This window comes from Hippocampus bargibanti, linkage group LG02 (genome assembly GCF_051943395.1).
Source record: "Hippocampus bargibanti isolate YZ-2025 linkage group LG02, ASM5194339v1, whole genome shotgun sequence".
Classification (NCBI taxonomy): Eukaryota; Metazoa; Chordata; class Actinopteri; order Syngnathiformes; family Syngnathidae; genus Hippocampus; species Hippocampus bargibanti.
Window position 1 is genome coordinate 23202238 of NC_142735.1, and position 21626 is coordinate 23223863.

At 40.1% G+C, this 21626-nt stretch overlaps 2 protein-coding genes across 15 annotated transcripts in view; one reads left to right on the top strand and one right to left on the bottom strand.

Annotated features, from left to right (window-relative positions):
* Positions 1–1034, top strand: part of mpdz (multiple PDZ domain crumbs cell polarity complex component) — a 36396-nt gene extending 35362 nt beyond the window's left edge. For all 14 annotated transcript variants that reach the window (XM_088990284.1, XM_088990289.1, XM_088990287.1 and 11 more), the window contains one exon: positions 496–1034. In XM_088990284.1, coding sequence (XP_088846410.1) covers positions 496–766 — 271 coding nt within the window. In that variant the 3' untranslated portion in view covers positions 767–1034. The remainder of the gene's footprint in view (positions 1–495) is intronic.
* A 15882-nt stretch (positions 1035–16916) lies between these two features.
* Positions 16917–20514, bottom strand: LOC148902071 (leucine rich adaptor protein 1-like). Its single transcript, XM_089017896.1, has 2 exons — positions 20136–20514; positions 16917–18661 (listed from the first exon to the last, which is right to left on the bottom strand). Exons 1-2 carry the CDS (start codon positions 20331–20333, stop codon positions 18266–18268), a joined length of 594 nt encoding a protein of 197 aa, XP_088874022.1. The 5' UTR covers positions 20334–20514; the 3' UTR covers positions 16917–18265.
* Between the last annotated feature and the right edge of the window lie 1112 nt (positions 20515–21626).

The following is a 21626-nucleotide window of genomic DNA, read 5'->3' on the forward strand; positions in this document are numbered from 1 at the left end:
ATCTTTTGGGGGTGGGGTGATGTTGGATGGAAGCAACTCCATCATTATACCAGTCAGCAGCTAGTTTTAATCAAGGGTGGTTTTGTGTGTTTAATCACATTTATTTTTGATGCTGATTTCGGTGAAAATGTTCCTTCAGCCGTCATCTGCACTTTGAAGGTGTCGGACGTTTCTGTCCTCATAAGAAAAGCTTTGTCAGCGAACTAAAATGTTGCTGGTAGCTGATGACAAAGCTTTTCGAATTAGGAGCGCAATGTCCAACACCTTCAAAGAAGATGATGCAGATGATGGCTAAAGAAACCTTTTCATCGATGGGCCACTTCTTTATGACTGAGAGCTTACATAGACGCATGCTAATTTAGAAAACTGTCTTTAATTTCCTTCCAGCTCATCAGGTTCTCAACATTTTTATTGTTATAATAATAATACTGTAATAACAATTATTACTCGAGCATCAACTGTTTTTTTTTTTTGTCCCTACGTTCTTCCTGCCAGTCCCCCTCAATACAAGAGCATCACACTGGAGAGAGGTCCGGACGGGCTGGGCTTCAGCATCGTCGGAGGCTACGGAAGCCCCCACGGAGACCTGCCCATCTACGTCAAGACGGTTTTTGGCAAGGGGGCGGCGGCGGAGGACGGACGTTTGAAGCGGGGCGACCAGATCATGGCTGTCAACGGGCAACCGCTGGAGGGAGTTACCCACGAGGAGGCCGTGGGCATCTTGAAGAGGACCAAAGGCAGCGTTACGCTCACCGTGCTGTCCTAGCCACTTTGTAAACGTTCCCTTGGTGAGCGTTGACTGACAACCACAACGCAATACGGTTACGGTCAATAGAGCCACGGGGTAAAATAATCTGATGTCATCATTCCACTTCCAATTTTGAGTACACGTCGGACTTCAGAGATGATATATAGTGCTGCTAAATATTTGCCGTGCATTAAATCAGTGTTGGAATACTTTCCTAAGAGTATTAGCGCGGACAACAATCACAATGAGCCTGTATGCCAGCATTCAAGTCCCAGTAAAGTCAAAATCACTCTTCCATTTGTTTCTATGCTTGAAAATAATTGCTGGAAACATGCAAAGTAGAACTCATTGCTTGAGCATTAAACTGATTCTCACTATTTTCAGTTAGATTTTTTTTCTGAGGTGTGGGGGGGTGTGGCTTAAATTGGGCTCAGTGATGCACTTGGGGATCAACCAATGAACTGCCATTCACCCACAATATTAAAGCAAACAAAAGTCAAGCTTGTCAGCTAGAGTTGACTTCATCTTTTTTTTCACGATTTTAAAGCGTGATGTGAAGACTATTATAACTTCACAGGAACTTCAACAACAACAACAAATGCCTTGAAGTCAACAGGGGGGTGAATAGGGGGAGTTGTCCTAATGAGGTTGAGCAGTGTTATAAAATAGGAACAACAACAGATTTTCCTGCTGACTCTTTCACCCCCCCCCCCCCCCCCCGAGTCAGACAGAACAGCTGCAAAGAAGCACCTGTTGTGCGTGGAGCCCCCCCGAAAACCAATCCCCCCCACCCTCACCAAGTGGGCAAAGTTTCTTTAAACTCAAGTTTTGATGCGCCCCTTTTCAAACAGGCATCATTGATATCACATGTGGGCCCACATTAACTCACTGCCAGACGTTTGCAAAAATGTGTCTACATGTTCACTCAAATTCCACATAATATTGACTTTTAGAACTAAATAAACATTCAATCCAGTGTAAGTAACCTTCGACTCTCTTCTTTCATCAGAAAAAAAAGAGTTCATTCCCAAGTTAGCATATTTGACAATAAAGCTGACTTTGACTTATATGGGTCTGGAGTTATCTGAGCTTGAAATGGGGGAGGCTGTACAAAATACAAGACACACAAACTGATTTATCTAGCGCTTTAACAACAGCTGAAGCTGTAACAAATCGCTAACATGGACAAAAGGCAAATGCTGCACACTCATGGAAAGGGGAAAAAACACTGCCAGAGGTCAGACCTGTGCTTTATCTGCACCCGCGCAAAAAAAAATTATACCCGAACAAATTCGGGAATGGTGCTCAACGTCACACTTCAATTCCCGAATAAATTCAGGAATGGCAGTGAATGAGTAAATTAAGTCTAAAGTCGCTAAATATGTGACAGCTCCAATTTCTTTTTGTGATGAATGATCGTGTGAAAAATCATGTAATTTTTTTAACCACTTAATGCAATAAAACTGAATACATCAAAGAAAACAAATTATAGTGATTGCCCAACATAAATAATGCCTTGACAGCAGCTCCTATATTTTGTTCTTCTACTTCATTTCCTTTTCTCTCTCTTTCACAATTTGGCTGCTGTGAATTTTTGAATTATTCATTGTGAGACCAATAAAAGTTATGTCATCTTATATAATCTAAAAAAATATTTTATGCAACCACTTGAAACTGTTAAGCTTGATCAACTTTGATGGTGTGTTCCTCCTTCTGTTGGCACAATGTGCAGTTCAGAAATAAAAGTCATCAAGCGTAGAGTACTTGGAAATAGCAGCACGTTGCTTTAAATGAGCTTTATTCTCATCATTTAACCCATCAAACACTTCCTCCACAGGAAGGTGTGTTAAATACATTGTGTTTGAATGTTCTGCCACAGCGATTCATTTATGTGTAAGCAAACGCAAAACTTGATTTACTGTCCACGGTTGACTAAACACTGCATCAAGCAAAATAGGCATACTGTATAGTAATGATTACCATTCGGGATGAATGGTGAGTATAGTTTTTGCTTTTTTTGAATGTTGCTGTGCCGATGACCATTTTGTGTTTGGGAGCCTTTGACGGAGTGAATTGCTTGTTCTGTAGCCACAAAGGGACATAAGTCTTCTTGTGCCGGTCCCAAGCCCGGATAAATACAGAGGGTTGTGTCAGGAAGGGCATCCGACGTAAAAGCTTGGCCAAAACAAACATGCGGATCAAACCTCTAAAGATGGAGGCCACTGATTTGCTGTGGCGACCCCTTGATGGGAAAAGCCAAAAGGAAAAGAAGACTTGACACAATAAAATTCCACAAAACCTTTCAATGGGGGGGGGGGGGGGGTAAAAAAAGTTGGAAATAGTGCTTCATTTATATTTTGTAGTAACTGTCAGCAAAGTTAGTCATGTTAATGAAGCATTGTTGACATTGTTTCTACCCCTGCATTTTTCCCGTGTTTGCAATAAAAACATGTGAAAAGCTATTGTATAAGGGCAGCTACACTGTGTATACACAATGACGAGATGACCGCAGTCTGAACGGCACACACACACACACCCTTCCGGAAGCTCTTCACACACTTTGCGTGTTCCCCCTGGTATGTTTGCCTTGCAGTTACGGCTTTGAATGACATCACCACTTTGGGCACGTAAAGGCTCTTAGTGTGTAATTGTCACTTTTATGTGAAGTCATGCAGTGAGCGCAGCCTGCCCGGTGGTGTTTGCTGAGGGTGGAGAGTGTCGCCTGCTTTCGACCTCTGACTGGGTGTCAGTCATGTGCTGTGCCATTGGGTTTGTCATATTGATTTGATACCGGAATGGAAACACGTCTGCCTTTCGGCCCTCGCTGTGATGATGCCATGACAGCCGAGTGCGCAAATCGGTACCATTTATCAGTTTGACCCCATTCCCTGGCCCAATTGGAATGAAATGCAGAGATATCATCACTATATTTTAAAATACGGCTAGACTGTCTATGTGGTACATGGATCTATTGTTCCATTTTGCAAGGTCAAAACAGGCATTCCCTGTTGAGGCATCCTTTGATTGGATTGGATTTGCCTGTATTTGTCTCACAGTGGAGAAATGTACATTTTACAGCAGCAAAGTTATGAAAGGAATGAAAGTAGAAAAACAAAATACAGGAGCTGCTGGAAAGGCAGACAACTCGATGAATCTTAAATCAAGTTTCAGCGATGCAAAATGAAGTCGTAGAAATGTGAAACTTGAATAAAGACACACAAAACCCTTTAAAGGACAACCGACATCTCCGGACAAGTTGTGCCCATAATTTGTAAAATGGCTTCACATGACTTCTACTAAGCGTATTTTACAAAGATTCCACCGCAAATAGCTATATTTTACGTTTTAAGACTCGCGCTGAATATTCCGGAAGTCTTGTTTGTGAGTTGGTGACTAGTCCTCACCCTACGTCACTGAAGGAACGCCCCTGACCGAAAAAAGGACACATTGTAGCAGTCCTTCCATCACGTCAATGCATTTTACTGTACTTGTTTGGTCTGAAAACATGTTGCACCAAAAAGAGGCATAAGAGGGTGACAAAGCTCCATGGAAGGAATTTATCAGCCTGTGGAAACTGGCTGATTAATTCCTCACACGGAGCTTGGTCGCCATTTTCTGCCTCTTTTTTGGTGATACATTTCCCCCCAATGTTGGCTCAAAATGACACGGAAGGACTTCTTTAATCGATTGCAAACATGTATGCTTTCCTCTTCAGAACTATTTGAATCATATTCATAACTGAATGTGTAACAAAAAAGCATATTCTCAGAATCTGAAGCCATTGTTTTGATTCTCAAGAAATGCAAGACGTCTTGGCGTGACATCATGAACTGGGGGCGGGACTTGCTGAAAATGCCCATTCGCAGCTCAGTTTTTTGCAGATTTTGGACACTTTAAGTCATTTTTATTGGTGTTTTGCATTTGAATAAAAATATCATACTGCGTGTTTTGGGTATTTTAGATGCTTTTTCTGATGTCAGTTAGGAAACAAAAAAGTGATGTCGGTTGTCCTTTAAGAGACAGTGGTCATGTTATTAGGTTACAGAGTGTTTAACCCTTTAAGACCTGAACCATCAAAGAATAGCCAGAACATTTTGATTTTTGTGATCTGAGATTTAACACTTCTATATCCAAATCCACAAACACTTTTTTTGCTCTATCATGTTGTTTATAAAATATTTTTTGTATCACATTTGATACAATGGGCACTTTGATACAATGGCAACTTTTTGCTACAACTTGACAGACATCAAAGTCATGTAGAAAGCCACTTTGTGGCTTCTGTAACACCCCCGGCCCTAGTGAGCATAAAGCGGTCCAGAAAACGATGAATAGATTTGTAGAGAGGATCAAAGACCTCATATTGGAACCTGAGGAAACATTGGCATTTTACGATGTGACTTCTCTCTTTACATCAACCCCAGCAGCAGTCTCAGTGGTGAGGACGAGACTGCTGGCGGACGTTTTTCTGCACGAAAGAACCAAACTTAAACCGGACCACATCTGCCAATTATTGGAAATCTGCCTTAATACTACGTATTTTCAATTTAGGGAGAAATTTTACAAACAAATTCATGGTTGTGCTATGGGCTCACCAGTTTCACCCATAGAGGCTAATCTGTAAATGGAAGAGATGGAGAAACAGGCCCTCACATCCTTCCCAGGGACAAAACCTAGACACTGGTTTAGATATGTGGACGATACTTTTGTCATAATTAAAAAACAAGAAATTCAATCCTTCACAGATCACCTCAACTCTGTAGACTTCAACATTAAATTTACTCGTGAGGACATTCAAGATAACCAACTAGCCTTCTTGGATTGTAAAGTAATTATAAAATAGGACAGATCGCTAAAAACAGAAGTCTTTAGGAAGGCTACGCACACTGACCAATACTTACTTTTCGATTCTAACCACCTTTTACAACACAAACTAGGAGTTATCAGGACCCTCCAGCATAGGGCTAAACTGATACCAACAAGCGTTGAAGGTAGAGAAAAGGAGTCAAAACATATAAGGAGAGCACTCACAAACTGTGGGTACCCTCAGTGGTCATTTAACAAATGTCAGAAAGAAAGAATAGGGAATGAAACCAAAAATTCTGAAGATACAAAAAGGGGAGGAGTAACAGTACCTTGCATTGCAGGAGTTTCTGAAAAACTGCAAAGCGTCCTTTGGCAACACAAAATTCCTGCTTATTTCAAACCGATAAACACTTTAAGGCAAAAATTAGTTCATCCAAAAGATAGGCTACCAAATGAAAAACAAAGTAATGTAGTTTATTCCATACATTGTAAGAATGAAAATTGTCAAGAGCAGTACATTGGGGAGACTCAACAAATTCTCAAAAAAAGACTTTATCAACATCGCAGGGATAATACTAGTGGGCCTCAATCGGCAGTACATATGCACCTAAAAGCTAGCAACCAGTCATTTGACGACAATGAGGTTAAAATCTTAGCGAAAGAACATAGATGGTTTGAAAGGGGAGTAAATGAAGCGATTTTCATAAAACAACTAATTCCTTCACTAAACCGGTTTGGTGGGGTGAGGTTCATACAGAAATTTGGATTGTTCATACAGTAGCCTGCTTAGGCAACATAGGAAAATTAGTAATACTAATGAGGTGATACCGGTCGAAATGGGGCAATCAGGCCAGTCGTTAGTCAGAACAATAGGAACAGTGGAGCAGCTGCAGGGAGTGGTCCTCTGCTCACCCCCAACCTGAGAGCAGGGACCTATCATAGCAGAGTCCAGCACCGCCATGTCTGGACAGTAGGGATATATATATATATATATATATATATAGAGGGCCTAAACTACCAGCAAGACTTTAGTTTGCTGACGAAGTTTCTTGGATAAGAAGCAAAACGTCCGACACCTTCAAAGAAGTACAGATGATGGCTGAAGAAACCTTTTCATCGATGGACCACTCCTGTACGACTGAGAGCTTACACAGACGTATTGTGGAAATATTCAAAATGTGTTTGAAGGTGGAATTCCAGTTTTTAATAAGATGAATTAAGTCACTCAAAATAGCGTGTTTGTATTTTAGTAAGCATTATGTATATTGCAAGTGAAATGACAATTTTGAGGAAATCTTCAATCAAATTTGATTCTCACCGTAACTTGCCAAAAATGAGCAATGATTTTCCTGAAAAACCCAAAAGCATGATACACTGGGAGCCACCATATTGGAAATGACCAAAATGAAACTTGAGCTCCCTGTAAATGCACGATCATGCACCAGAGGGCAGAATACAGGTATCAGATCACATACAAAGTGTTTTTATGAAATCATTCATCTATGTGAGATAGAAGTCTCAGAAACTCGCAGTGACGTGCAGTCAGGGAGGCAGGTCAGGCCGTGCCTCATGGAAATATGAAAAAATAAATTAAACAGTTATATTTATTTAGTGATTTGTACTTGAAAGTTCTTTTCCATTTAACTGCACCATTTTTGGATTTTTTTCAAAATCACTGAATTTTCACATTTACCGTTCAAATACTAAGTAGAGACGAGCGGTGAGGCAGCAGTTGGCTGAGCCTCACCATGGATTGCTGTGCTGGCTTGCTCTGCAGTGAGACCGCATTGCTGTCCCTCTGCATATCGCTATTAAAGTGTTCAAACACTTCTAGTATATAAACTAAATTTCTACAATTTAGCTGGTGTATATAATGTAGAGTCACTTTATATTATAAACACTGTACTACTGTGTTTATTTTATTTTATTTTTATCAAAACTGTGTGCACAGGTGAGGCACACAGTTCTCCTGCCTCATGACAGGGGGCGCTGGTGATTACAGATATTCTTCTTGCGCCTCCTCGGCTGCAGAATGATAGAATTAGTGAGAGCAAGCTATAGTAAACAGTGAGCAAGTTAAGTGCAACCATCCAGTCATTTTTTTGTGTTGCTTGGCCTTATTTTCAGAATGTTGGATTACATATCTAAATTGAAAGAAATAGAGAGACTTTTCTCCAAAGAAGGTATAGATGCCTTTTTTTCAGAAGGAGCGGCGCATGGACTTCATTTATAAGTAAAGGTAACACGATAATAACGTTTTTTTAAATTCTGTTTTTCTATGCTACAGTTTATATGAAGAATGCGGACATGACATTTTAAACAACACACGCTAACTGTTGCCAATCAAATGGTGAATAAGCTACTCTGTAGAGTTCATATGTTTGTAAATCTGACTGTGATGACGTCAATGCCTCACCAGCCATGAACCTCACCGCACGTCACTGGAAACTCCCGTATCAAATATGATACAAATGGCATTATAGGGTTAAAAGGGTTAGTCAAACAGTCAATATCTCAAACCGGGGTTACAGACAATGACAAAAATGGCAATTTATGTCTAGTGTGAGTCAAATCATGTGACTTGAGTCAAGTCATGTGACCTCTGTCCCTCATTAACCTTGTTGGACAATCAGTAAAGCCTAAAATGTGTCTGAGAGCCTTACCTGTGAACTTTATAGAGGCGTTAGGTGACTTGCACAGCCGAACATGACCTCATCTCTGGGCGATTTGGCACTAGCACGATTAATGACGATCTTTCCTCAAAACCCTCAAAGGCATTTGACCTGCTCCCCACCTTCAATATAGACAGAGAGCACAAGAAAGCAATCAAACGGGGTTCAAAAATAAAAAACAACAATAAAAAAAAAACAAAAACAAAGAAACATTACGAAATGGCAACCAAAACACATTTTTTAGAAACTGTTTCCAGGACAGTGGTGCCTTCAGATAAGAATTTCACAGATTTCATGACCACACTCTTACCCCAAATCGCCTTTCACCATTGAAGTGAATGGACATGTCATTAATTTGTTCCGTCCCCTTCCAAGAAACCCAAACAAAGTATGTTTTGAAGATATTATTTGAGAATAAATAGTTTGTCCATTTCAGTCAATTGTAGCTGACAATGAAGAGGTGAAGAAGCATGTCCAGGCAGGCTGGAACGGCTGGAGAAAAATGTCAGGTGTGATGTGTGATAGAAGGGTTTCAGCGAGGATGAAAGGAAAAGTGTATAAAACAGTGGTGAGACCAGCCATGATGTTTGGACTGGAGACAGTGCCACTGAAGAAAAGACAGGAAGCAGAGCTGGAGGTAGCAGAGATGAAGATGTTGAGGTTTTCTTTGGTAGTGACCAGGTTGGATAGGATCAGGAATGAATATATCAGAGGGACAACTCATATTAGAGGCTCTGGAGATAAGGTCAGAGAGGCCAGACTGAGATGGTTTGGACATGTTCAGAGGAGAGAGAGTGACTATATAGGGAAAAGGATGCTGAGCCCTGAACTGTCAGGCAGTAGACCGAGAGGAAGACCAAGGAGGAGGTTTATGGATGTTGTCAAAGAGGACACGAAGGTAGCTGGTGTGAGAGAAGAGGATGCACAAAACCGAGCCAGATGGAGGATACTGATTCGCTGTGGTGACCCCTGAAGGGAAAAGCCGAAAGGAAAACAAGAATGAAGATCTGCTTCAATTCAGTTTTTGTGGGGTTTTTCTTTGTGTGCCCGACTTAATGAAAGGACAACCGACACCTGCGGACAAGTTTTGTCCATAATTTGTAAAATCACTTCAAATGACTTCTACTGAGCGTATTTTACAAAGATTCCACGACATACAGCTATATTTTAAGTTTTAAGACTTGCGCTGAATATTCAGGAAGTCTTGTTTTCGAGGTGATGACGATGCCTGACGTGACGTCACGTCTGGAACGCCCCTGACCGAGAAAGCGACGCACAGTGAATTTTGGGTACTTTGTTAGGTCTGAAAACTTTGTGTTGATCCGTGTTGATGGCGAAATTAGAAGGAAAACACATGAATAACGCGATGGTGAATCGTTGTGTGTTATTTGATACTAGTTGACACAAATCCCCAGCAGACAAATCAGCCCATTTCCAACGGAGCTTGGCGCCATTTTGTGCATTTTCTGGACGCTACATTGGAGTCCAGATGTCTCAAAATGAGACGGAAGGACTTCTTTTGCACTTCTTTTGGACTTTGATTGCAAACATTTATGCTTTCCTCTTCAGAACTATTCGAATCATTTTCATAACTGGATGAGTAACAAGAAAGCATTTTTTTCCGAATCTGTAGCCATTGTTTTGATTCTCAAGCAAGGCAAGACGTCCTGGTGTGATGTCACGAATGAGGGGGCGGGACCTTCTGAAACTGAAACATTTGGAAGTTTGGAACATTGGTGTTTTGCATTTCACTAAAAATATCAGCCTGCGTATTTTGGGTATTTTAGATGCTATAAAATGTTTTTCTGATGTCAGGTAGGAAAAAAAAGTGGTGTCGGTTGTCCTTTAACTCTTTGACGTACACATTTTTTTATGCTGCATTATGTTATTATGCATATATGCAGAATGTTTCCATCTTCTTGACAATTTCAGTCAATAAATACCATTTGCTTATGTTAAGCACCTCTTATGAGGTAATCCTATCAAGCTAAGTGATTTTGAGGATTTTCTCAGGCACCTTTGTTGTTTCATTTTACCCTCACGTTTAACTGACATCGGTGCCCAGTTGGAATTAGAATGCCGTTGAGGAGCTGCAGCCTGATTAGAATCATGACGACGAGCGAGGCAGAAAATGGATGCATGGGTTTCCCACACACCAAAAAATCATATTGAAAAATAACAAGGTGGTTTTGCAGCGTAATGCCTATTAGTGTGATTTCTTTTCGACTAAATTCAATGAGGTGAATAAATGGAGGTTGTCCAGCATTACGGAAACAACACTTTGGGTTTTGTATTATTATTCTTTTGTCTAGTATAAGCAGGCAATTGGGCATCCGCAGTTCACCATAATTATTCCCTGTGGGGATAGCCACCTGTCAGGGTGTACTCTTGGGATGCCGGCCTGCATGTTCTTTCTTTGTGTGCAAAGTGAGTAATGGGGGTGAGGAGGGGAGGCGGGGAGGAAATCCGATTAACTGTCTGTTACTGATAGCTCCCAGTGCAAGCAGTGTGTCATTGTCACGTGGTCAAGGGACTATAGTTTTGTGCAAGCTCCGACCCAGCCCAACAAACACAGCCAAGTCTGCGATAAATACTGCCGGGTGAGGCGTGTGACCTCTACGTTTGCAATTATCACTTTGCCCCGGCTGCGCTTGCACAGACTGATAGCCGACCTCACATTGTTCCAACCGTTGCCGACTCGCTCGTTAATGATCACCGAGAATCACTGGCGCAGGACTCCCAGAGAGCTTTTTAAGGCCGCCTGGACCCACGGCGGGACAAATTGCTGCACTTATTGCTGATTTATAAAGGGGAGAGTAAAGTGACATGGTTGGGCCTTGCACAGAAATGAGACTTGTATCTGTATGAGTGTCATAAACACTGGGAAAGACCAGGAGTGGTTTTCTGACAGGATCCTTTCAAAGGAGAAGAGAGGGTGCGCAGATTCTCCCACCACTGTGCTGTCAGAGATGATCAGATGGGCTGCAGGAAAGCAGCCCTGTTTGAATGGATTAGCATGTAAATGATTGGCGACTGCATGTCATGCATTCTCTGTGCAGGTGCTTTATAGAAGCAGGTACAACAAAGAAATGTGCGTCTGCTCAAACCAACAATCATCATTTTAGTATTGGGTTGTGTTTTTAGTTGTATGTTAAAAAGAGTCTCACTTAAGATAAGAAGGTTTCTTCAGCCGTCATCTGTACAAATTTGAAGGTTTCGGACGTTTTGCCTCCTATCCAAGAGGCTTCGTCAGCGAACTGAAGTCTGACTGGTCGTATCGGCCATATTTATATATCCCTAATGTCCAGCCATGGCAGCGCCGGTCACAGCTATGATAGGTCCCTACTCTCAGGTTGGGGGGAGCAGAGGACCACTCCCTGCGGCCCCACTGATAGTTCCTACATTCCTGACTAACGACTGGCCCATTTCCCCCACTCCCACCGGTATCACCTCATCAGCATTACGAATGTTGCCTAACCTGTTTTGCCTAAGCAGGCTATTGTATGAACGATCCAAATTGAACCTCACCCCACCAGACCGGTTTAATGAAGGATTTTGTTGTTTTATAAGAATCACTTCTTTTCTCACTTAAGGTTGAGGAACAACAGAAAAAAAGTGCTTTAAGATTACCGTATTTTCCAGTGTATAAGGCGCACCCCCATTGAATGGTGTATTTTCAAATGTTTTCCATACATAAGACACACCAGACTATAAGGCGAACCTTCAATGAATGAAAAAAAAATCAAAATATCATGTATAAATATTTAAAAGTTTTCCAAATATAAGACACACCACATTATAATGTGCTACAGTAGAGGCTGAGTTTACACATGACTTAAATATAGCTAGGGGGAAATATAGCTGGTGGCTGCTAACAGTAATTGCAATATTACTTCAGAATCAGAATCAGAATCAGAATCAGAATCATCTTTATTGCCAAGTATGTAGAACACACAAGGAATTTGTTTCCGGTAGAACACGCTGCACTAGTATCGTCGTCAAAAAAAAAACTGCTAAGTGGCACTATACAGTTCCATTTTGGCTACTGTTGAAAGAGTTCAAAGAGTTCAAAGAGTTAATGGCTTGGGGGAAGAAGCTGTTTAAATGTCTGCTGGATTTAGTGCGTATGGATCGGTAGCGCCTGCCTGAGGGGAGTAGCTGGAAAAGGTGGTGGGCAGGGTGCGGAGGGTCCAGTAGGATTTTCCGCGCCCTTGTTTGGATTCTTGCAGTGTGCAAGTCCTCGAGAGTGGGTAGGGCGGTGCTAACTGTCCTAACTGTCCTTCACATATAAGCGTATGAGGCACAGGGTCAACTTTTGAAGCAAAACAAGGCTTTTGGGTGTGCTTTATACACCAGAAAATATGGGGCATTCATTCATTTTTCGAACCAAGTTATACTTATTTGGATCACAGGGTTTGTTAAAATTGAAAATCAAATGTAAAGTGAATGTTTGTAATCAGCACAAAGAAAACGGATTCGCAATTCCTTGTTGATGAGAGCATCAAAATGGGGAAATAGGTAATAAAGAAACCAAAGGAAATGTACAACAGATAAAAACCTGTGATTAATTACGATTAATTGTTCGTGATCTATGAATTTATAAATTTGATCACGAATAAATATTTTTGTCGTTTGATATTTTTTTCATTTCATTGGGAACGTACACATGAATCAACAAAATAATAAACCATGAACTCATTCACTGCTAGACAATGTGCAAAAATGTATCCACCCCAGTGCTAGGGTTTTTGTCATTTTCACTCAAATTCCAGGACCCACAGAATATTGAGTTTTAGGACTACATAAACATTCAATGCAGCATAAAAAACCTTAGACTCTCTTCTTTCATCAGAAAAAAACGAGTTAATTCCTAAATTATGTGAGCCTGGAGTAATCTGAGTTTAAGATGGGACCAGCTGTACAAAATACAATTCAATACTTACATGTAGTGCTTTAACAACAGCTGAAGCTGTGGCAAAGCTCTAACATGGACAAAAGGCAAATGCTGCCCCATCATGGAAGGGAAAAAACATTTCCAGAGGTCATACCAGCGCTTTATCGGCAGGCCTCGCAAGAAGAACCAAAAGTCGGAATGGCACTTCACGTCACACTTTTCAATTCCTAAATACATTCGGGAATGGCAGCGAATGAGATTAGCATAAATGCTCATTTTTAGCCGTACTCCCAAAGCACAGGGAGACACATCAAACTTTGAAGGACAACCAGAAAAACGTTTTATAGCATCTAAAATACCCAAAACATGCAATATGATATTTTTAGTCAAATGCAAAACACCAATAAAAATGACTTAAAGTGTCCAAAATCTGCAAAAAATTGAGCTGCGAATTGGGCATTTTCAGAAAGTCCCGCCCCCCTTTCATGACGTCACGCCAAGAAGTCTTGCATTGCTTGTGAATCAAAACAATGGCTTCAGATTCGGAGAATATGCTTTCTTGTTGCACATCTAGTTATGAATATGATTCAAATAGTCCTGATGAGCAAAGCATACATGTTTGCAATCGATTAAAGAATTTATTTGGGCCATTTTGAGGCAAATGGGCGGGGGGAAATGTCTCACCCAAGAAGAGGCAGAACAATGGCGACCAGCTCCGGTGAGGAATGAATCGGCTCGTTTCCACAGGCTGATACTATCTTTCCATGGAGTTTGCCTCCCTCTGCTGGCGGCTTTTGGGTGTAAGACATGGTTTAAAAAAAACAGTACAGCAAATTACATTGACGTGATGGAAAGACGCTACAATGCGTCTTTTTTACGGTGAGGAGTCGGTCCTTTTCTGACGTCACGTAGGGACTCGTCACCAACTCAAAAACAAGACTTCCTGAATGTTCAGCGCGAGTCTTAAAACGTAAAATATAGCTACAGTAAAGTCTCGTTATATCGATATTCAAGGGAGTCCGAAAAAATATCGATATAACCGGGACTATCGATATATCCGACCCTGTTTGCATGTAATTTTCTCCGTGCATGCATAGAAATAGTATCGATATAACCGGGACTATCGATATATCCGATATCGATATAACGACACTTTACTGTATATGCGGTGGAATCTTATTAAAATACGCCCAGTAGAAGTCATTTGAAGCCATTTCACAAATTATGGACACAACTTGTCCGGAGACGTCGGTTGTCCTTTAAGACTACAATGACAGAAATAAAAACCATGGAAAGTGAACTTCAACCGTTTGCGGTCTGCAACTGCAGATCCTAAAAATATGCCGATAACCGACAAACGTCCTAATTATCCTATGTAAAAATGACATCAATTTGAAGAAGGTGCTCACAGGTCAATCCCAGTTCCACAACATGACTCTCGAAGGTCGAGAATTTGCCAAGTGAGTTATCTGTCATCACAAGAACAGAATTTATTGCATTATCGGGGAAAGGGGCGATCCAGTTAAGATGTTTGACTTTTAATTGAGTATGAAATAAGAACAAATTTGATGGGACTGTACTTCCCCCATGGAGGATTATGTCTCATTTCTTTGGAAGGATGGTGATAGTATACGGGAGGGGGTCAGGAAAATGGAAAGCGGTTGTGGCAAGGCGGCTGCAGAATGGCGTTGCGCGTCGGAGTTTCCACATAAAGGACTTGTGGGACGGCCCAAATAAATATTCAGTTCCTCAGCGGAATTCTTTATGAGTCCATAAAACTAAAAGACAAATCCCAAGTCTGCATTCAGTGTTCCATTAAAAAAAAATGTCAAACGTGGGTCATACGATGACCTGCCCTTTTGCGGTTTATCTCCTGGACTTAAAGGGTCAATCAATAGGAGTGCTCCTCCAACTGATCCCAAGTTGCCTTTTATTTGCATGATTGAGCGCTTAAAGCATTTGTCCACGGGGGGACATATTAATGAAGCCCATTTTCAAAACCGCCTCGTTATATTGCCTTGAAACGATAGGAAATGCTTGGGGAAAAAAAGGCTTTTGACTTTTCCGGGGAGTGACAGGGGGGGCTTTTATGAGAGCCGTAGACGAGAGCCGAGAGACGTTGAATCGGCAGCGTGAGAACGGGAATGTTTATGTTCAAAATAGATGGAAGGGAAAAAAATCCTGGCGTATTTGTAAAAATAGAAGCTTCTGTTGACATGTTCTAGTAAATATCTCTGACTGGAATTGATGGACATTTTCAAAATGGCTCCCAGAAAAGGGGTCGTCGGTCCTTTCTTGAATAGCAAATCTTATGCCACTAAAATGCGCCCTAGTTTCAAAAACAGCCACGTCTAGTTTAGTTACACACGGGAATCCGTTTTCCTTTTAATGATTAGAAGACGGCAACTACTAATTACATCGGAATGAAGTCGAGTACGCACACTTAGCCCTTTACCCCGCTCTCACCCCTTCGGCCCACGCTTTGACTCAAATAACCCACATTATGGAACCTCACTGGGTCGCATGGTGAACGTTTCCCAGATTCCAGACGGTGTTATGTTACATTTGGCGGAACGGGAGGGGGTTCCGTCGGCTGCCGTGTCTAATTTGCTAATGGCTCCCTGCTGCACGCATACAGTTTCGACTGTGAGAGATTGTAATTGGACTTAGTCATAACGGCTAAATGGTGATTGCTCGTAAACACACACGCACACGCACACGCACACACACGATTTGGCATGCTGTGGTTGGCGCAACTCTTAAAAACAAACGACACCGGCAGGACTGTATGGAAGCGTCAGGCATCATCACACCACCAGACGACCAACTAGCAAAACCTGCTTCGTTGTAGTCGTCGGAACAGTCAAATATTTGTTTGCCACTTAAGAAAATAAAAAAATTCAAAGGAGATTAAAGCTTGCTAAAACCTGAAAGAGATAAAGGCAGCATAAAACCTAAATAATCTGCCTTCAGTGAGCAAGACAACGTTACAAGCACGTTTAATGTGTCTGGATTAACGTGAGTAAATCTGTGTGGCGCTAATGGGACCCTTCCCTCCGAAAAATACATAAATAAATAAACAATAAATAAATATGGTAGATAAATAAAAAACAACAAATGAACAAAAATAATAATAGATACATTAATTAATAAGTAAAATGCATATAAATAAACAAATAAAAATAGATTGAGAAATTAATTAATAAATAATACATATAAATAAATAGAGAAAATAATACATAAATAAAATACTTATACATAAATGAATAAATGTGGTAGAAAAATAAATAAAAAACAACAAATAAACAAACAAATAATAATAGATACATTAATTAATAAGTAAAATACATATAAATAAATAAACTAATAAATAAATAAATTGAGTAATTAATTAAATAATACATATAAAAAATGAATACATAATAAATTAATACTGTTCAGATAAATAAATAAAAACAACAAATAAACAAACACATAATAAAGAAATAGATAGATGAATTAATTCATAAGTAAAATACAGATCAATAAACAAATAAAAATAAATACTGTATTTTATGCACAATAAGGCGTACCTAAAAAAAAATCTTCAAAAGCTGACCCTGCGCCTCATAATCCGGTGCGCTTTATGTATGGAAAACGTTTTAAAATATGTCCTTCATTAAAGGTGACCCTTATAATGCGGTGCACCTTATGTATGGAAAAGGTTTTGAAATATGTAATTCGTTGAAGGTGCGTGTTATTTTCAGGAAAATGCGGTAAATAAATAAATATAGGACAAGGAATGTTGTGTAGGAAATCACAAATATATTATGTCATTTGCTAAACATTATCTTCAATCAGTACATAGTACCAAAAAAATACAATCAAATACAAACAACGCAGTGTCTGTCACAAAGCTAAAATACAACACGTGTATGTACAGATTGTGAACAAAAGGACTTTTGGAAATGTGAATGCCGTCAACAACCGGCGAGGGAACGTTATCGGCAAGGCAATCAAATTGCTCTGGTTTTCAGTCACGCATCAATACGTGCAACTCATCTTTGGTTCTCTGTTTTGTTTTTTGACTGTGCCGGTCCTTTTGGATTCATGGAATAAAAAAAATGAAACGTCCCCAATAACTCCACGAGCGGTGTCCAATTGTGTAAATGGCTTCTTCCTTTCCCGATTCGCCAGGAATCTTAATCTTTTTTCCTGTCGTCGTCCGATGGTGGGTGTTGGTTGTCACTTAGGGAGAAGTCAAGTACCGTAAATGGCTTTGGACTTTATTTTTTAAGGATTTGGAGGCACCATTTCTCTGAGCCTGAAAAGATCAAATATACACCATCAAACCTTAACAGTCAACCGTTTTCTAATAATCCAAAAATACAAACTATGATGGCAGCACACCAGTGACAAGACATCGAACGGCTTGAAAGTCAATTATTTGTGTGTGTGTCTTGCAAAATTGTCAACCGTTTTGGACTCATCATTGGACCAGAAAATGTACCGTTTGCAAGCATGTTTTCAAAAGCCAAAGGTCAAGGTTCAAGAAGTCCAAACTCTGATGGTACCAGCTGAGTCAAAAGGTACCACGCAGGGTTTGGGTAAAAAAAAAAGAAGCTTGAGTCATCACATTCAGTACTTGACCAAATCAAAATAAAGGACCACAAGGTAATGTTTCGGGTACTGTACATGTTGCCAGGTTCTAAAAGTCAAGTATCAAGGCTATTAACTCATTCGCTGCCATTCCCAAATTCATTTGGGAATTGAAAATATGACATGAAGCGCCATTCCCGAATTTATTAAATAAAGCGCTGGTCAGACCTCTGGCAATGTTTTTCCCTTCCCCAAGGGGGCAGCATTTGCCTTCCGTGTTAGCGCTTTGTTACAGGGTCAGCTGTCCAAACCAGTAACAACAACAAAACTCAAAGGAAAATAAATAAAAACGGTGGTCAATACATATGGCGTCGGCATCCACATAAAACCAAACGACGCAGTTACAAATGTTAACCGACCAACAAAAAAACAGAGTCAGGGTGTGACCGCAAATGGTTTGCTCAGGTGTGGCGAGTTTCAAAGTAAAACTAAAAGTCACACGAGTGAGTCAGCGATGTTAATTTGTGACCAAACATACACGCAAAATGGGAACAATTGCCGCTAAAATCATCTTGATCCAAAGCAATAGTATTCATCTGATTGCATGCTTAGTTTCACTGGGGATTTGCAGAAGGGGTCGCCATTTATTACGGATTTATCAACAAAGCAGTCCAAGTTGGTGGGTGAAAGGTCTTCCGGGAAGTCCTCGGCGAGCGTGTCCAGGTAGCTTCCCACCGAAAGCGCGTCCAGTTCGTCGCTATTGACGTCGTTGAGGCTGCTGAGGCTACCCGGCAGCGAGGCGCCGTCCTGGCTGTCGGAAAGGCTGTACAGGCTGCCCGTCAGGCTGCCGTCTTGGCTGACCGCGTCGGCTCTGTCGTCAATCGCCCAGCGGATGGATTCGATGCCCTCGTTGATGGACATGAGCTGCTGCATCAGGTCAACGTCGATGGCGCGCAGGTTCGCCTTGGGGGTGAATATCAACAGATGACAACCAAAATTAATGCGAATTATATCTGGGAGGCTGTTTCAGAAATTACAAACAATGATTTGGACTGTTTATCATAGTACGTTATAGACATGCCCAAATATACTGTGCCCCTAATGAATGGTGTCTTTTCAAATGTTTTCCATATACAAGGTGCACCAGACTATAAGGCGCACCGTCAAAGAATGAAAACAGTTTCCAAATATAATATATAAATATTTTCCAAATATAAGACACACTACATTATGAGGCGCTTCATTAGAGGCTTGGGTTACGCACGGCTTCTTCTATAGGGGGAAAATGGAGTTGGTGGCTGCTGACAGTAGTTGCGAGACCTGTTATGGCTCAATATTAGTTCACATATAAGGCGCACCTGCATCTAAGGTGCAGTCATCTTTTGAAGAAAATTAAGACTTTTGGGGGCACCTTATACACTGGAAAATACGGTAATAAAAACAATGAGTAGCATTCTACATTTTCAAAACTAAATAATGGACTGTTAACTGCATTTATCTGTTAATGACTCCCAGGGTCAATCTGACCCAGAGCCATTGCGGTTCTGAAAGCACAACAGTTGTATATGTTGCAGGTCAAATAAACCCATCTAGATTCATGAAACGTAAAGTTGTGCGTCTCTGAAATATGGGTCATTTTGACCCATGAGGACTATTATAACTGCCATGGAGCTAAACAGCCTGATATATTGTGGGTCAAATGTATCCATTTAAGCTATATATATATATATATATATATATATATAGTAAAGTCTCGTTATATCGATATTCTCGGGAGTCTGAAAAAATATCGATATAACCGGACTATCGATATATCCGATCCTGCGGGCATGTAATTTTCTCCTTGAGTTCATAGAAATAGTATCGTAATAAGCAGTACTATCGATATAACCGATATTGATATAACGAGACTTTACTGTGTATATATATATATATATATATATATATATATATATATATATATATATTCTTACATTTCATACAACACCCAGAACACGACTGTTCTTAAATATGCTTCATATGCATAAGGTCAGCTGACCTTTGAAAGATAATGATCTGCAAATTGTGTTTGTGCATCTCCAACAATTGGGTACATTTCACCCAGGAAAATTATTTGCTAAATGTTATTCAGTTGACTCGGTTGAGATGCCCCATGTCGAATTAACAATTTAAATTAGTGACATAAAAACATTGGTCTTACATTCCTGACAGGCGGGTCAATTTGACCCTGAAAATGTATTTGATGGCTCCAATTCAGATCACCTGCATAAATTGCATATCAGATTGAGCAAGTTATGACAATGACACAATAACATACAGTAGTTGTATTTTTGACTGGTGGGTCAATTCGACCCAGGAACACAATGAGTAGACCGTATACTTCCGATTCGGGATTTCCGTTTTAGATAAGAGAAAAACACACTATAATTTCACTCACCATTTCTTGTTTGAGGAAAAGGAGTTTGCCCTCCAGTCGGTCAAAGTCCGCCGAATTGCGTCCGGAACGTGCCGACGTCGGGGTCGACTTGTCATGTCTGTTTCCCACGAGCGAGCGAACGAGACTTTCGGGAACTTTGCGGCCCAGCTTGGTCTCCAGGTCCGTCAAATCGGGCAACGCAGAACCACCTCTGTCCATGACAAGTCGACTCACTCGGTGAAACGTTTTGTTGAGGACGAAACGTGTGGTTGCGTCTGGTGTTGTGCGCTAGTGAGTGGCAAGTGTGACTTCATTCATGCTCTCAACAACAAGTGAGGGGTGGAAATGTTGGCACAGTCCTACCATGAGCAGTCTGCTTCCGTACGTCTGCGTGGTCCGCCCCGAGGGCTTTCTTCTTGCCTCCCTCCCTCTTTCCGCCTTCTTGTCTTTGAAATCAGACACTCCACAGGTGAATCGAGACTGCGACGTCACACGTCGCAAACCGAACCAAGGACACTTCCGTGTGCAGTTCATATTTCGCACGACCAATGCCATTTAAAAAATGTTTATTTCCTTTTATTTTTATTTTATTATTTATTTATTTATTTATTTATTTATTTATTTATTTATTTATTTATTTTATGTTTTTGTAACCAACATTTTTTAAAAAAAGGCATGTTCAATTTGATTCGTTCAGATCACCTAATAACGAGACTCTATTCCTAAAAGGTACTTTTAATCTTAATCAAACGTGATACGATGAGCATTATTGCAAAAAATCAAACAAACAAACAAACAAACAAATATGTAAATAAATAATTAAATGATTGTTTCAAACGAACAGTCTTAAATGTTAATTATATTTGAAACTAATTGGGCAGTGATTCTTTATAAATCAGAATGTCTTCAATAGTGCTGCAATGGGGAAATTTGCAATCTACAGCAGCAAAATTGAACGTGTTGGGGGGTGTCAAAAGATGAACAAAGTATTATATGCACAAAGAAAAATGTCAGGGGACTGAAATGTACAACTGCACAGAAAAAGTTACATAGAAAGAACTGTACATCGTGCAAAGTATAAAAATATAAAAAAGTAAATAAAGATCATATTTGATATATGTGTCTGTATGTAACTATATATGGATGTAACGATGTTTATTATATATTATATATGCATATAATAATAATAATAATAATAATAATAATAATAATAATAATAATAATAATAATAATAATAGGACCAGGCATCTCACCCAGCAGGTGCACGGGAGGGGGCGGGTGCGGGTTTCACTGCATTTTCTGTTTGAGTGAGATCCACTTGTTAGCCGTTGGAATAAACACATCTCCACATTAAGTCGAGTGTGCTCCTTTCCTCAACGGCTACAATATAATATATCCATATAATATATATAATATATATAATATAATAATATAATATTATCTATAATAATAATAATAATATAATAATATAGTACTATAATAATATATAATAATAAAAATATAAATATATAA

Bases quoted from the DNA above. Each gene is read 5' to 3' on its own strand.
- LOC148902071 (XM_089017896.1), bottom strand. From the start codon at position 20,333: ATGGACAGAGGTGGTTCTGCGTTGCCCGATTTGACGGACCTGGAGACC. The intron at 18,662-20,135 runs GTGAGTGAAATT...TTCACCCCCAAG, and splicing joins TTTTCCTCAAACAAGAAATG to GCGAACCTGCGCGCCATCGA.